The sequence below is a fragment of the Pteronotus mesoamericanus genome, unplaced genomic scaffold (assembly GCF_021234165.1).
Source record: "Pteronotus mesoamericanus isolate MK-2021 breed Mesoamerican mustached bat unplaced genomic scaffold, CSHL_Meso_final contig_82, whole genome shotgun sequence".
In the NCBI taxonomy this organism is placed as follows: Eukaryota; Metazoa; Chordata; class Mammalia; order Chiroptera; family Mormoopidae; genus Pteronotus; species Pteronotus mesoamericanus.
The window spans coordinates 1,916,554-1,933,111 of NW_026555265.1; the positions used below are offsets into that span (position 1 = coordinate 1,916,554).

General features: G+C 34.2%; 1 protein-coding gene across 1 annotated transcript; it reads left to right on the forward strand.

The window, feature by feature from the left end:
- Positions 1-997: 997 nt before the first annotated feature.
- Positions 998-1,151, forward strand: RPL39L (ribosomal protein L39 like). Its single transcript, XM_054585260.1, is given in 2 exon segments — positions 998-1,047; positions 1,049-1,151. Coding segments are annotated over 2 exon segments (153 nt in total).
- Positions 1,152-16,558: the final 15,407 nt, after the last annotated feature.

The window sequence follows — 16,558 nt, forward strand, 5'->3', positions numbered from 1 at the left end:
ATTGCTGTGGGGAATATCTGAGTTTCCTACCTATCTTCTCCTCTAGGACTTTGATGGTGTTGCAGCTTATATTTAAGTCTTTTATCCATCTTGAGTTTATTTTTTTGTGTGGTGTAATTTGGTGGTCGAGTTTCATTTTTTTGCATGAAGCTGTCCAGATCTCCCAATACCATTTGTGAAGAGACGATTTTTACTCCATTTTATGCTTCTGCCCACTTTGTTTGATATTAATTTACCATAGATACATGGGTTTATTTCTGGGGTTAATTTCTTTTTATTGCTGTATAATTTTCCACTGTCTGGATGCAACACAGTTTATTTGTTTGTCCACTTACTAAAGGACATCTTGATTGCTTCCAAGTTTTAGAAAATAAATAAATAAAGCTGCTATGAACATCTGTGTGTTTTGGCTGACTTTTTAAAAATTAGGACTTTTGTCTTATTATTGAGTTGTAAGAGTTCTTTATGTATTACAAATGCAAGTCATTTATCAGATATATGCATCATGAGTATTTTCTCCTGATCTCTAGTTTCCCATTTTGTTTCCTCAGTGGTGTCCTTTGAAGAGAAAAACTTTAAATTTTGACAGAATTCAATTTATTATTTTTTCTTTTATGTTTATAGTTTCACAGTTTATGTATACATTTTTTATTATTTTAAGAAATCTTTGCTTACACCCATGTTGAAAAAACTCTCCTGTTTTCTATTTTTAATAGCCTAATTGAGATATGATTTACATACAACACAATTCACTGATTTATCATTTACAATTCAATAATATTTTAGTATTCACAGGGTTGTGCAACCATCACCACAATCTAATTTTAGAATATAAGATTTTTTTTAGTGTGGTTCAGAATTTTAGTAATTAGTTTATGAGTGCCATGAGATGAAAAAGGTTGGAGATCCTGATCTAAGCTTTTTCTTTAAGAAAATAGGACAAGCTTGCTTTCTTTGCCATCATGGTGCCTCCTGAAGAAGTTGACTCTTCTTCACCATGTCTTCTCACAACACTTTCAAGATCAAAAGCTTCCTGGCCAAGAAACAGGCAGAATTGGCCCATTCCCCAATGGATTTGGGTGAAAGCTGGCAATAAAATAAAATATGACTCTAAGAGGAGACATTGGAAAAGAACCAAAGTGGGTCTATAAAGAATTGCACATAAGAGATGGCTCACATTTATGCTGTATCCAGGTTACCCCCATGCTATGAAATCACTGAAATATTCACTACTGTCTGGCAGTTGGGCATTTTGATTGAGAAATTATTAGAATGATTTTTCTCTTTGCCATTTTTTCTGCACTAGTAGATTGGTTCAGTAATAAATATGTGAGACTTTTTTTTTAAATAAAAGAAGATAGAACAAAAAGGCAAGTTGGATACAAAGTCATTATGAGGAAGGAAATAATAAAAATAACAGTGAATTATTAACAAAATAGAAAATGGATAAACAATATAGAAAAATGAATTAGACCAAAAGTGCCTTTGTTAAAAATAAATAAATAAAACTGACAAACCTATAGCCAGACTGATCAGCAACAACCAAAAGAAAAAAAAAAGACCCACAGAAAAGCACACACACACAAATTGCCAGTATTACAATTGATAACACTACAGATTCTTTGACCTTAAAAAAAAGAAATATAATTGGATTAATTGTTGTTTTTGTTTGTTTGTTTGTTTTGGTGCTGAGTTTAAAAAAATGGACAAAGGACTTCAATAAACACTTCTTCAAAGAGGACACACAGATGGCTGACATGCAGAAAAATGCTCAATGTCACTAATCATCAGAGAAATGCAAATTAAAATCACAATGATGTATCACCTTACACCTGTCAGAATGGCTATCATCAATAAATCAACAAACAACAAATGTTGGTGAGGCTAAGGAGAAAGGGGAACCCTTCTGCACTGTTGGTGGGAATGTAGATTGGTGCAGCCACTATAGAAAGCAGTATGGAGCTACCTCAAAGAACTAAAAATGGAACTGCTTTAAAACCCAGCAATTCCACTTCCAGGAATTTATCCAAAGAAACCTAAAACACTAATTTGTAAGACTATATGCACCCCTATGTTCTTTGCAACATTATTTACAGTAGCAAGATTTGGAAGCAACCCAAATGTTTGGAAATTAAGTAGTATACTTCTAAATTAACTATAAATTAAAAAGGAGACTATAGATAAATTAGATAATAATTTGAATTGACTAAAACTAAACTAAAACTTTTATATCCAGATTTGTAAGATACAGTTAAAGTCACGCTTAGAGGACAGTGGCTGGTGTGGTTCAGTGGATTTAGCACCGGCATATGAGTCGAAATGTTGCTGGTTTGATTCACTGTCAGGGCACATGCCTGGGTTACAGGCCAAGTCCCCAGCTGGGGGTGTGTGAGCCATAACAGAGCAATGTTTCTCTCATATATCGATTTTTAAAAAAGTCATACTTAGATTAGAGGAAAATTTATACCATTAAATCTTTACAACAGAAACTAAAAATGTCTAATAATCAATGCGCTAAGCCACCAAGCACAGGAGGCACACTGGTATGCAGCACGAATTTTTAAGACATGCAATATCCTACTACTTAGTCAGGGACACTGGCTTATTTTCCCTTAGACTGTTAAATTTAAAAATGTATGTTCTCTTCGGAGAAATGTCGATTCAGGTTCTCTGCCCATTTTAAATTAGATTGTATTTTTTTTATGTTAAGTTTTATGGGTTCTTTAATTATTTTTGATATTAAGTCCTTACCAGATGTATCATGGGCAAATATCTTCTTCTATTCAGTAGATTGTCTTTATGTTTTGTTGGTGGTTTTCTTTGCTGTGTAAAACTTTTTAGTTTGATGTAGTCCCATTTGTTTATTTTGGCTTTTGGACATATCTCTCTTGTTCAAGGAGATATGTCCAAAAATGTATTGCTAAGAGCAATGCAAAAGAGTTTTTTGCTTAGGAGTTTTATAGTTTTATATCTAATATTTAAGACTTCAATCCATTTTGAATTTATTTTTGTATATGGTATAAGAAAGTGGTCCAATTTTTTTACATGTGTCTTTCCAATTTTGCCAACACCATTTATTGAAGAAGCTGTCTTTCCTCTACTGTATATTGTTGCCATTTTTTCCTTAGATTAATTGACCACATAAGTGAGGATTTGTTAATGGGCTCTCTATTCTATTCCATTGATCTGTGTACTTGCTTTTATGCCAGTACTATACTCTTTTGATTCATTGTAGCTTTGTAGTGTAGTTTGATGACAGGGTGTATGATATCTCATTGTGTTCTTTTCAAAGATTTCTTTGGCTATTCAGGGTCTTTCATGGTACCATATAAATTTTAGGATTAGTTGTTTTTTTGTTTGTTTTTGTTTTTTTGGTTTTGATGTATGTTTCTTTTTTTTGTTTTTTTCCTTTTCAAGCATTTCTTTCTTTATTTTTTAATACATAATAAAATGTTATTTTTTATAAACATTTTTATAAATGTTTATAAAAATAAAATTTTATAAATAATAAAATGGCAGAGACAAATGTATTTAAAAAAATAAAGAAAGAAAGAAATGCTTGAAAAGGATTAGTTGTTTTAATTTCAAGAAGAATACCATTGGTAATGGGTTGGCTAAAAAGTTTTTTTGTTTTTTTTGTTTTGTTTTTTTCATAAGATAGCTCTAGTAGCACTTAGTTGTCTTTAACTTCATTTGAAACAATTTTGTTAGACTGTATTGTGACAGCTGTCATATCAGGATGCATTTAAAAAAATCAAAATTGATGAATTTTTGTGTAGCCATTTTAATATTGAAGAAGGAAATAAATACACATTTTCAGAATATTATGCTTTATAATTTCAAGAAAGGTAAAAATGCAACTGAAATGCAAAAAAAGATTTGTACAGAGTATGGAAAAGGAGTTGTGACTGATTGAACATGTCAAAAGTGGTTTGTGAAGTTTTGGCTGAAGGGTTCTCACTGGACAATGCTCCATGGTTGGGTAGACCAGCTGAAGTTGATAGCGATCAAATTGAGACATTAATTGAAAACAATTAACATTCTACCATGTAAGAAATAGCTGAGATACTCCAAGTATCCAAATCAATAAAGTTATTGGTGAAAATGAAAAATGTGTTTTATTTTATGAAAAGACCTAAATAGACTTTTTGGCCAAGCCAAAATTTTAACAGGGATTGCATTGAATCTGGATATTACTATAGGTAGTAAAGGCATTTCAATGATATTAGTCCTTCCAATCCATGAATAAAGTATATCTTCTTATTTACTTGTATCTTGTTCAATTTCTTTCTTCATTGCACAGATCTTTTAGAGTACAGGCCTTTTACTTCTTTGGTTAATTTTTTTTTCTAGAAATTTCATACTTTCTGATGCAATCATAATGGGATTATTATTTTCTTCTGATCACTCATTATTGGTGTATAGAAATGCAAGAGATTTCTACATATTGATTCTATATCCTGCAACTTTACTTAAGTTGTTTATTAGTTCTCATAGTTTTTTTTTGTGTGTGAAGTTTTTAGGGTTTTCTCTATATAGTATCATGTCATTTTTGCAAATAATTAATTTTTGCCTTTACAATTTGAATGATGTTTATTTCTTTATCTTTTCTGATTTCTGTGTCTAAGACTTCTAATGCTATGTTGAATAGAAGTGGTAATAGTGGGCATTTTTGTCTTTTTCCTGATCTTAGAGAAAAGGCTTTCAGCTTTTCACCTTTGAATATATTAGTTGTGAGTTTGTCAGATATGGCCTTTATTATGTTGAGGTAAGCTCCTTCTACACCAATTTTGTGGAGAGTCTTTATCATAAAAGAATGTTGAATTTTGTCAAATGCTTTCTCTGTATCTATTGAGATTATTATATATTTTTTATACTTTTTTGCTAATGTGATGCACCACATTGATTGATTTATAGATGTTGAACCATTTTTTGCATCCCTGGGATGAATGTCACTTGCTTATGGTGCTAATCCTTTTTAATGTATTATTGTTCAATCTTACATTAATATTAATATTTTATATCCTAATATAAATTTTAATTTTATATTAATCTTAATGTTTTTGTTTTGAGAAATTTTGCATTTATGTTCATCAAGGATGTTGGCCTATAATGTTTTTTGTAATATTGTTATCTGGTTTTGGCATCAGTGTAATGCTGGCTTCATAAAGTGAGTTTGGAACCATCCTTTCTCTTTAATTTTTTGAAATAGTTTAAGAAAAATAAGTATTAATTCTTCTTCAAATACTTGGTAGAATTTACCTGTGAAGCTATCTGGTCCTAGACTTTTATTTTTGGGGAGTTTTTTTATTACTACTTCAATTTCATTGCTAGTAATTCATCTGGTTAGCTTTTGCATTTCTTCCTGGTGCAGTCTTGGAAGATTATATACTTTTAGAACTTTATCCATTTCTTTTCTATTGTTCAATTTGTTCGCATATTATTGTTCATAGTATTCTTTAATGGTTGTATTTTTGTGGTGTTGGTTACAAATTCTATTTCATTTATAATTTTATTTATTTGAGCTTTTCATTTTCTCTTGAGGAGTTTGGCTAAAAGTTTTATTGATCATTTCTATTGTTTTTTTTAATTTTTATTTTGTTTTCACTCTGATCTTAACTATTTTATTCCCCCTGTTTACCTTGGTTTTGTTTGTTGTTCTTTTTCTAGTTTCTATAGATGTAGAGTTAGATTATTTATTTTGATTTTTCTTGTTTCTTGAGATAAGCTTGTACAGTCATGAACTTCAGTCTTAAAACTGCTTCTACTGCATTCCATAAATTTTGAAAAGTTGTGTTTTCATTTTCATTCGTATTAAGATAGTTTCTGATCTCCTGTTTGATTTCCTCTTTGAACCATTGGTTGTTTAGTACCCTGTTGTTTAGTCTTCATGTACTTGTGTGTGTTTGTGTGTTTTGTTTTGTTTTGTTTTCTTTCTATAGTTGCTTTCTTGTTTCATGCCATCGTGGTTAGAAAAGATGCTTGATATGAGTTCAACTTTCTCGAATTTATTAAGGCTTGTATTTGGCCTAATATGTGATTTATCCTGGAGAATATTCCACATGCATTTGAAAAAAATGTGTATTCTGCAGTTTCTAGATAAAATATTCTATAACTGTCTATTAAGTCAGTCTCATCTGATATGACACTTAAGCCCATTATTTTATTAATTTTCTGTAGAGATGGTTTATCCATTGATGTGACTAGGTTATTAAAATCCCCTACTGTTATTGTATTATTACTGATTTCTTCCTTTATGGCCATTAATAATTGCTTTACATATTTAGGCACTTCTATGTTGGGTGCATAAATATGTACAATTGTTATATCCTCTTCTTGGATAAACTTCTTTATAATTATGTAATCTCCCATTTTTATTTTTTACATTTTTTGTTTTAAAGTCTATTTTATGCCTATGAATGTTGCTAAGCTACCTCTTTTTTTCCATTTCTATTTCCATAGAATATCTTTTTCCATCCCTTCACTTTCAGTCTGTATGTGTCTTTCAATTCAGTAAGTCTCTTGGAAGCAACATAGAGATGGGTCCTGATTTTTAATCCTTTCAGCCAGCCCTTGTCTTTTAATTGGAGCATTTAATCCACTTACATTAATTATAGATAAGTATGTGCTTATTGTCATTTTGTTAATTGTTGTTATGTGGTTTTTATAGTTGTTCTCTGTTCCCTTCTTCTTTTGATGGCTTCCCTTCTGGTTGGCAGTTTCTTTAATGTGTTTGTTTAGTGTAGTGTTTTCTTTTTGTTCTTTGTGTATCTTTTTTAGGTTTTTGATTGTGGTTCCCATTAGGTTTATGTATATCATTATTTATCTATAGCAGTCTATTTTAAGCTATAGATGTTCAAGATCAGCTATATTCTATAAGGTCTACATTTTTACTACCCCTTCCATGATTTACATTATGATGCTATATTTTACATATTTTGTGTTGTGTCTCACAACTACTTATTATACTTTAGAGTTGAGTTTGATATCTTTTCTTTTTTAACTTTCATAGTAGCTTCTTAAGTATCTATTTTGTTGTATTTATTAAATATTTGGTTTTATTTGTGAGGTCTCTCATATTTTCTTATTGCTGCTTATGGCTTTTCCTTTTCTACTTAAAGAAGACCCTTCAATATTTCATGTATAGCTGGTTGAATGGTGAAGTCGTTTAGTTTTTGCTTGTCCAGAAAACTCATTATTTCTTCTTCAATTATGAATGATAACTTTGCTGGGTAAATTATTCTAGGTTGTAGATGTCTTTCCTTTAGCTTTTGAAGATGTTCTGCCATTTTTTTTTTTTCTGGATTATAAAGTTCCTGATGAGAAATCAGCTGATAGCTTTTGTATGTAAGTCATTTTTCACTTGCTTCCTTCAAGATTGTCCCTTTATCTTTAGCTTTTGCCATTTTAACTATAATATGTCTTGGTGTGGGTCTATTTGGGCTCATCTTGTTTACAGCTCTCTGTGCTTCCAGGACCTGGATGTCTGTTACCTTTCCTAGGTTAGGAAAGTTTTCAGCTTTTATTTCTTTAGATAAAGTTTCTGCTGTTTTTCTTCTTCTCCTTCTGGGATCCCTATAATGTGAATGGTTGAGTGTTGATGTTATCCTAGGGGTCCCTTAAACTACCTCAATTTTTAAAAATTCTTTTTTATTTCTGCTTTCCTGATTGGTTGATTTCCACCAGTCTCTTTTCCAGATCACTGATTCATTCTTCTGTGTTAGCTAATCTGATATTGATTCCTTCTCCATTTCATTTTCATTTCAGTTATTGTTTTTCATTTCAGTTACTGTATTCTTCAAGTCTGCTTGGTTCTTTCTTAAAAACTTTCTAGCTCTTCATTGAAGTTTTACTCAAGTTCTTCTATTCCACTCTCATGTTTAGTGAGTGTCTTTATAACCATTTCTTTGAATTTTTTATCAAGCAAATGACTTATTTTCATTTCCTTAGGGGTTTTTTTTTCTTTCTAGAACTCTTTCTTGTTTCTTCATTGAAAAGTTATTCTTAACTTTCTATGTTTGTTTATATTTTGCTTGACTTTCTATGTTTGTTTATATGAGTTGGACAAAATAGTTGTCTCTCTGAGTCTTGGGAAAGTGGATTTACTTAGAAGTGTGTTCTGTGTAGACTGTCTGTACCAGGTGGTTTGGGGAAGCCAGTAAAAGCTGAGCAGACGCCTAAGGTATTAAGGGCACTGGGCTATAAAGCCAGAGCAGTGCTGAATGGGGTGTCAGGTGTGTTGTAGTGCCCTATTGACTCCTCTTGCTCCTTGTGTTTTGGCCACAATGTGGTGGGTGATATGTCTAGGAACACACTGCAGCAAACTTGCAGGCAGGCCACAGCACCTGGATAAAGCCCCTGCCCATTCTCTAAATGTGAAGAGAGACATAAACAATGGCACTCTTCAGCTCTTCTTATCTCCAGAGAATTCCTGGAGTCCCTGGAGAGCTCATACAGCTCTCCAATCTTTTTTGTAGAGCGTCTCTCTTGTTTGTTGTACCAAAAATGGTCCCATGTAAAAGAGACCTGTGGGTAGGCTTTATGTACTGAGTAGTTTTTGGAAGCCGCTTGCAGCCCAGCAGGCATTTATGGCACCTGGGTCACTGGCCTGCCAGGCCAGTATAGCTCTGGGCAGGGAGGTCAGGTGGATGTGGGGATGCATTGTTGTTCTTGCTTATTCCTTTTTTTCGGAGGCAAAAGGCTCCAGGTAATAACTGTGAACACTCTGCACTGAGGTAACCTTGCAGGTAAGCCAAAGCACCAAAATAGTGCTGCCATCTATCTAAACAATGGCATGTACTGACTCCTCTGGCTGGTAGAGTTTCTGTAGCTCCTGCTGGGCTCCCTTGGCTTCCTAGCCTTCTCTATTGTCTCCTCTCGTTTGTTGTCAGAAGCTGTTTATTCAGCAATCAGTTGCTCACGGGGGTAATTGCTACATATATATGTACTTATTTTATATATATATATGTGTGTGTGTGTGTGTGTGTGTGTGTGTGTGTGTGTGTGTTTATTAGGGCCATGGGAAGAGTTGAGTTCAATGTCCTCCTATGCTGTCATCATCTTGAACCTTTGTAAGTCATTTTTTGATAGATGTTGTGGGATGTCCCCTTACCATGTATGGATTGGTATCTATATACCAATAATAGTCAAATATTAATAAGAATCCCTATTCGGATTTTTGGAATTCTTTCTCTATATTGTTCTCCTGTTGCAGGAATTATGCCCTGCAAATTCAGCCCCATCAGCCCTTTTGAGCATAGTCTCTGTCTCCTCAGCTCAGTTTGGGTTTCCCCTCCCCGTGCCACAATCTGTATATTGCCTCTGAGCAGGAGGCCCGGGCAATTGCAGGGCTCACCTCATTTGTTTCCCTTCTGTCAGGGCTCATAAGCCTGTACTACATGTCCGATATCTGAAAATTATGTTTCCTCTATTTCCTCCAGTTTTCTAGTTGCTTATGGTGAAAGGATAATTCCAGACTCCATTACTCTGTCATAGCTGGAAAAGCAACCACAGAGTTTCAATAATATTGGAGAATTATTCAGTTACAGTTACAGCTTACAAATTTCTGATTCTTTTTGCCTTCAGTTCTATGAATAAGCAGATTTTAAAAGGTTAATAGTGTTGTTATTGTATATTTGGTATTTCTTTGTTAACGAAATCTAAAGGCACTTGCTTTTGTATAAGGTGTTGGCCATTTATTTGTGGCAAAAACATTTAACAGTATTTTTTCAATTTTTTCTGATTACAAAGATAATGCATTTTCACTACAGAAAAATGGAGAATACAGGCCAGTTTTTAAAAATTCAGTCGTAATTCCAGTTCTTAGGGATTATTATAGTGAACATTTTGGTTTATTTCCATTAGTTCTTTTTGTGTGTACATATAAATTGATAGTGATATCATAAGCGATAGTAGTGGGGGACAACGTAGAGCATCACGGATGGTTCTCAAACTATAATTTAAACAAAAAATTGTCAGAATGCTTTAGAACACATTTGTAAATAAAATAATTTAGTTCAGTGCATTTAAACAACCTATACGATATATGCATATGTCAAATCATTGTGTTGTACACCTGAAACTAATATAATGTCATGTCAATTATAACTCAATTAAAAAATAGTATTAGAAGAATGAATGCAGTTTTTGCTGTAGTATGGGGATTGATAAATCTTGTCACAGTACAAGTTGAGTCTTCATTGGTTTACTTGCTCAAAAACTGAAAGGATTGTGAAGTTTCTTTGTTCTTAATAAGTCTGACCAAGTGTGATGAAAAGATAGGTGATTCTTTTTATTCTAATCCCATCCCTATAAATAGAAAGTGACCATCTCTAACAAGAAAATAAATGTGCATTACAATAAAAAACAAAACAACATAGGTTTGGGTTCTCAGTATTTTTGAATTTATGACATTCTGTTGAATTCTGGAAATTTTGACAGCACTCATGAAGGACTTACTAAACAAGTCAGTGCCTAACAGTACATATAAAAGCACTCTTTTTAAAAAAAAAGTATGCATTTTTAAATATGTATGCATTTTTTACAAAAGCATTGTTAACTAATATACTAATTATTTAACTATTTTTCATTCTGTTTTACAGTTTGAGAAATCTGAGTTCCATGACTTTGCTTTCATATAGTTTTCAGTAAGTGGATCTTAGAGTGAAATGTTTAGGGGTGGCATTTTATAAAATGTGTAAGTTTTACAGCAAGAAAAGAGGTGTTTGAATGAAGGAAGAACCTTATAGCACACGGGAGTCAAATTAAGAATGAAATTATTTTGCCCTGGCTGGTTAGCTCAGTTGGTTAGAGCATCCTCCCAATGTGTAAGGTTGTGGGTTCGATCTTTGGTCTGGGCACAAATAAGAATCAACCAATGAATGTATTTTTTTTTAAAGTAGAACAACAAATTGATGTTTCTCTCTCTCTCTAACCCCTCCTTACTCTCTCTAAAATCAATTAAAAAAATTTAAAAGAATGGGATTATTCTTACAAGAGGATTCTTATGCTGGGGTTAGCTTTTTGGGATCTCTCTTCTGGACTTTGGCAAAAAACATATTTTGAGCATTTCTTTCGCTTTGTTCTTCCCACATCTAATTTCCTTAAATTTCCTCAGCCAGTTAGTACAGTTTTTAGCAGTGGTATTATGAACAAAAAGGGACAGGACAATCAAATAAAGTAAGGCTTGTCTTATATTAATCTCTAGTGTCCGTGGAGAGGAAACAGTAACTTGTGGGTATTGGGTTCAGAAGTGTTTGACAGGGAAGATGTGGTTCGTGGCAAAACTGGGCAAAGCAGAAGAGTCACTCCACTCACAAGAGGGCCACCTGAAGTGACCTAAGACACAACGTTTGCTTTCCCAGTATACTTTTCTAGAGTAAATAGACAATTTAAAAGGGACATGAAGAATAGAAAACTTTGGTTACACAATATATTTGGTTAAAAATTGGGACCATACAGAATATTCAGTGTTTACCCTGCCTTTCCAAATAACTTGAATGTTTTTCTATGTCATACAATTTAGTTTGTGTGATTTTTGTAGGGATGCATAATGTTCTGTGTACAGATGTTTCTCAGTCAGCCTGGGCTGCTGTAACAGAATACTGTAGGCTAGGTGACAAAAACAATAGAAATTGATTTCTCAAGATTCTGGGGGCTGAGAAATCTGAGATCAGGGTGCCATCATGTTAAGGTCTGAGAAAGGCCATTTTCTTGAAATGGCTGTCCTTTTGCAGTTGGCTGTCTTCTTGCTGGATCCTCACATTGTAGAGGGAAGGAGGGAGGAAGAGAGAGAGAGAGAGAGAGAGAGAGAGAGAGAGAAAAGATCTCTCTTGTGTCTCTTTTTATAAGGGCACAAATCCCACTCATGAGGTCTCTACCCTCATGACCTAATTACCTTTCAAAGGCTCCACCTCCAAACACTTCATATTGAGCTTCAGTGTATGAATTTTGGGGGGACACAAATATTCAGTCTATAGCAGGATATCACAGAGACTTACCTGGATAATGCTTATACCTAGAAATGACACATGTTGGCAGATGTGTAGATAAATGGGGCAAATTGCCTGATTATTTTGGAGAATAATGTTAAGAGCCAAAAAAATTTGGAAATTTCCACTCTGAGCTAATTGGCTCATTATGAATTATAGCCAAAGAATTGAAATGAGGAAAATGTCTCACAGACACATGGATGTGTTTTGAATAATGTTATTAACAAAGTGAAATTTATGAAATCCAGGCTTATGAAAGCTTAACTGTTTTCTGTCATCTGAGCTTGTAGAAAACTTCCTTAATATTCCACTGGTGCACACAGACAGCTGTTCACTGGCTGAAGTCTGGCAAAGGGTGAGCCAGTGTTCAGTAAAGAGTTGAAATAGCAGCTCTTTCTCAGATTCATACCATCCTTACAACTTACTGGGAGCAAGATATTATCTGGTTCATAGTCTTGCTTACTCATCAGACACATTTATTCTAGTAAATATAAATACATTAAATGTGAGTCCTAAAGACAAAGGCCTTACTACTTCCTTACTCACGACAAAATTATAGCCACAAAAAAAGAAAGCATGAATTCTGGTATTCAAATGAAGAAGTTCTATTGAGTTGGTTTCCCACCCTGGAAAACTTTCTGTCAGAGAATGATTTCATGACGATGATTCTGTGAGGAATGATACAATGCTCTAAGTGTCTGCAAGCCAAAGTCCTTTCACAAGTAAGTGTTTTCTCTGAAAACTGGAAACTGTGACACAGTTCGTGCAATAGCATACTCCCTGTCTCCAGGAATAAACAGGAGTGCTGAGTGCAACTCAGGTGTAACACAGATTAAAGATATTTCCAAGCTGTAACCTGATCAAGTGTGAGATAAAATATGCCATGATTTCCTAGATATAACAAAAGGAGCTACCTTTACACCCCATCTTTTCTTCTTGTGATGCAGTCCCATAAAAAATAAATTTTGAGAGAGAGCCGTCTTTAAAATGTAGAAGGAATTACAGCTCTCACAGTCAACATGAGAATTGAGATGTGATTCTATTGTTTTCTTTACTGCTCTTTAGTTATGTTTCTTGGATATGAGCTTCTCACCTGGCTATTATATAAAGGTGTATATTTTTCATCTAATATAGCCACTGATGTCAGCCAACTACTTTATGTAGACTCAAAATTCTTAAAACTAATTTTTCAAAGGTAATTTTAATGGATTTGGCTAGTGCCTTGAGCATTGGAACTCACTGATATTTGCGTTTCTCTATATTTCCTTGCCCTGTAGGTAGGTCTGGTCAATGGGACGTAAATAGTAATGGGTGTCATCTCCAAGCTGAAGTAATTAAGTGTTTGATGTGATTTCTCACACTGTATAGTCCTACCATAGTGACAGTAGAGGCTAAATGTTAATGATGGAAGATGGTACCGTTATTGGGTGAAAGGAGTCTGTATCCCGAGCCAACTTTTTGAGGTTGGCTCGGGATACAGGCTCTCCTTAGAGAGCTTCCCAAATTACATCAGACTATGACATGAGCAAGAAATAAACTTTTATTTTGTTATAATTTATTGTGTTACAAAAAAAGTTGGGGTCGTTTATTACTGCTGCTAGTATTTCTTATTCCTTTAGAACCCAACTTCCCATCTCTACTGTGAACTTTTACATAAACTCACTACTTCATTCATGATTCCTCAAAACAATGGACAGCAAGTTCCTGGATACAGTAGGGAGAGAAATATTTAATTGTCAAAGAATATACTGGTATCAAGTTTTTTGTTCAAATTATTACTTTCAACATTTTCATAAAATTGGTAAGAGGATTTATCCTGCTAAAAAGTGGTCTTTAAAATACCTCATGTGTTATATAGGGAATATAATATATAACATTTTTCATTTTTATTTATATAATTAAATAAATATATCAATTTAATTGTGTTTTGAAATGAGTATTATGACTTTCAGGTGCCTCCTAGATATATTTGAGAAACCTTGTATTCTTCTTAGCACTAGAGCCACACGTAATAACTAGATGTTTTCGAAAGCTGAAATAGTGGTATTGTTTCCATTCATTCACCTATCTATTAAACAAAAAAGGCATTGGCCACATTTAGGCAGGATCTGTGCTGGGTACAGAATAAAACTGGGCTGTACAATTTCCTAGACGATAGCTACATGTGGTTTTTAAAATTAAATTTTAAATTTATGTAAATAAAAAAATTCATGTCTTTAGTTACACTAACCACATTTCAAGTGCTCAATAGCAACATGTAAATACCTTATTGGACAACACACAAAAACATTTACCATGATCTAGAAAGTTCTACTGAACTGCACTTTAGAAGGAAGATTGACATATAAACTCATAATTTTCCTATAACTTAATAATCATTTCCATAAAAACTAATAAAATATGGTTACGATAGGGAGATGCTTTAGGCTGCCAGAGAGATCAGGAAGTCTGTGTATTGGGGATCACATTTGAACTTGGAATTAAAATATAAAAAGGAATTTGCTAACCTAAGGTGCAAGGGAGGACATTTTGATAAGAGTGAAAAGCAGATATAAGATTTAAAAAGCATAAATAGACCTGGCTGCGTGGCTCAGTTGGTTGGAGTATGTCCCCTGCACCTGAGGTTTGTGGATTCAATCCCTGGTCTGGAGGCATACCTAGGTTGTAGGTTCGATCCCTGGTCAGGGCACATGTGGGAGGCAACCAACTGATGTTTCTCTCTCTCACCCTTCCTCTCTCTCCAAAATCAGTAAAACATGCCCTTGGGTGAGGATTTTTTTTTAATCCAAAAAAATTATTTATTTTTAAAAGATTTTATTTACTTATTTTTTGAGAGGGGAAGGGAGGAAGAAAGAGAGGGAGAGAAACATCAATGTGTGGTTACCTTGCATGTGCCGCCTCCTGGGGACCTGGCTTGCCCTAGGCATGTGCCCTAGACTGGGAATTGAACCAGTGACCCTTTGGTTTGCAGACTGGCACTCAATCCACTGAGTCGCACCAGCCAAAGTTAAAAATCTAAAAAAATTAAAAATGTTACATTAAATTATTTTTTTTAAAGCATGAATAGGCTGATAAGGCAAGGTAAGTAGTTTAATGTGACTAAGAGAAGGAATATGTAAAAGACCATAGGTGAGGTTGAGTGTGTTAAGAGCAGCCAAAGAAGAAACTGGAGGGTAGAGGGTTTGAACTTAATCTTTTGGTGATGGAAAGCCAAAAAAGTTGTTTGTTTGTTTGTTTTTTTAAAGAAGGAGCATGATGCAATCAGACTGGCTTTGTACTAAGGTCATTTGCTGGCTTTATTGATTTTGAAAGACCAAATTGGAGGGTACTTCTTATGGGTCCCAGCAAATGAAGACAAAAGCAGTAGTAACTGAGTTGAAGAGGAAGGTCAGTCCTAGAGATATTTCTATATTGGAATTAGAAAGATAAGATACACTGATAGATGAATTTTTTCTGTTTAATTTAATTGAAGTGTTCTTATGAGCCGGGTGAAAGAAGAAATATGAGTATATATTAGGTACAGGCATTTGTCTCAGCCTCTACACACAGAGAATAAACAGACATAGGGTTTGACATTATCTCTGGCACCACCTCTGTCCTACAGAGGCAGGCAGCACTCTTGACAAAGTGATGTATATACCAGCTCGTTCAGGAAAATCCTCTGTAACCAACCTAACATTTGAACACTTGAAGTTACAAGAAGGTTACTTCCTTCTAGGAAATCTGTTTCATTCAAGGGACTCTTTCAATGTTACCTCTGTATTGCGAGTTATTGCCTTTTAATGCATTTACTTTGTCAGCTTAAACTTCCAGTGTACTCTGAGTTACTTTAACACAGGGGTATCTGTTTGTTGAGGAATGATGTTATGAGCAGTTACAGGGGTGAAGTATTTGGGATTTACGTTATTAAAAACCTTTAAAAATGTCTTCTAAGGCTGATGAGTGCCTGTTCATGTAGAGCTTTCAGGAGTTAATTACAGTTGATAAGAGCCTGGTTCCTCAATTATAATGAGATTTCTAATTCACTTTTCTTTCTAGCCAAGTAAATTTTCCAGTCAATTATGGCTTCTCAGAAAGGAGCAGGAAGAGTTTGTCTTAGAGTCAGTTGACCTAGTTAACCAGAGGCACCAGTTCCCTTTGATAGTTTAGCATTGAGCCTAGTTTCCCCTTCCATTAGAGGTAAACATCCTTTTCTTATCCCTCTTTTCCCTGAAAGTCAGCACTTTCCTAATGATTTCCTGTTTCTTAGCAAAGTCTTCCTGAGTTCAAACATGAAATCAAGCAGGATAAATTAGTAAGGACTGTGATGATGAGTGAATTTGAAGTTCTGGAGTATGTCTGAGTTACCGGAAGTTCAAAAATTAGGAGAAGGAGAAATGTCTGGGGCCCTCAGCCTGCTCTTCATTCTCTCTCCACTGTCTGTGCTTATGGCAGACACTGAGGGACCAGAAACGCTCCGTGAAAGTTTCTACATATAGCCCTGCAGAAAAACAGCATTCGAGTCTCTCTTAAGTAGAAAAGGATTACAATTAGAAATAAACATTTCTCATTTAAGAATGTCAGGCAGC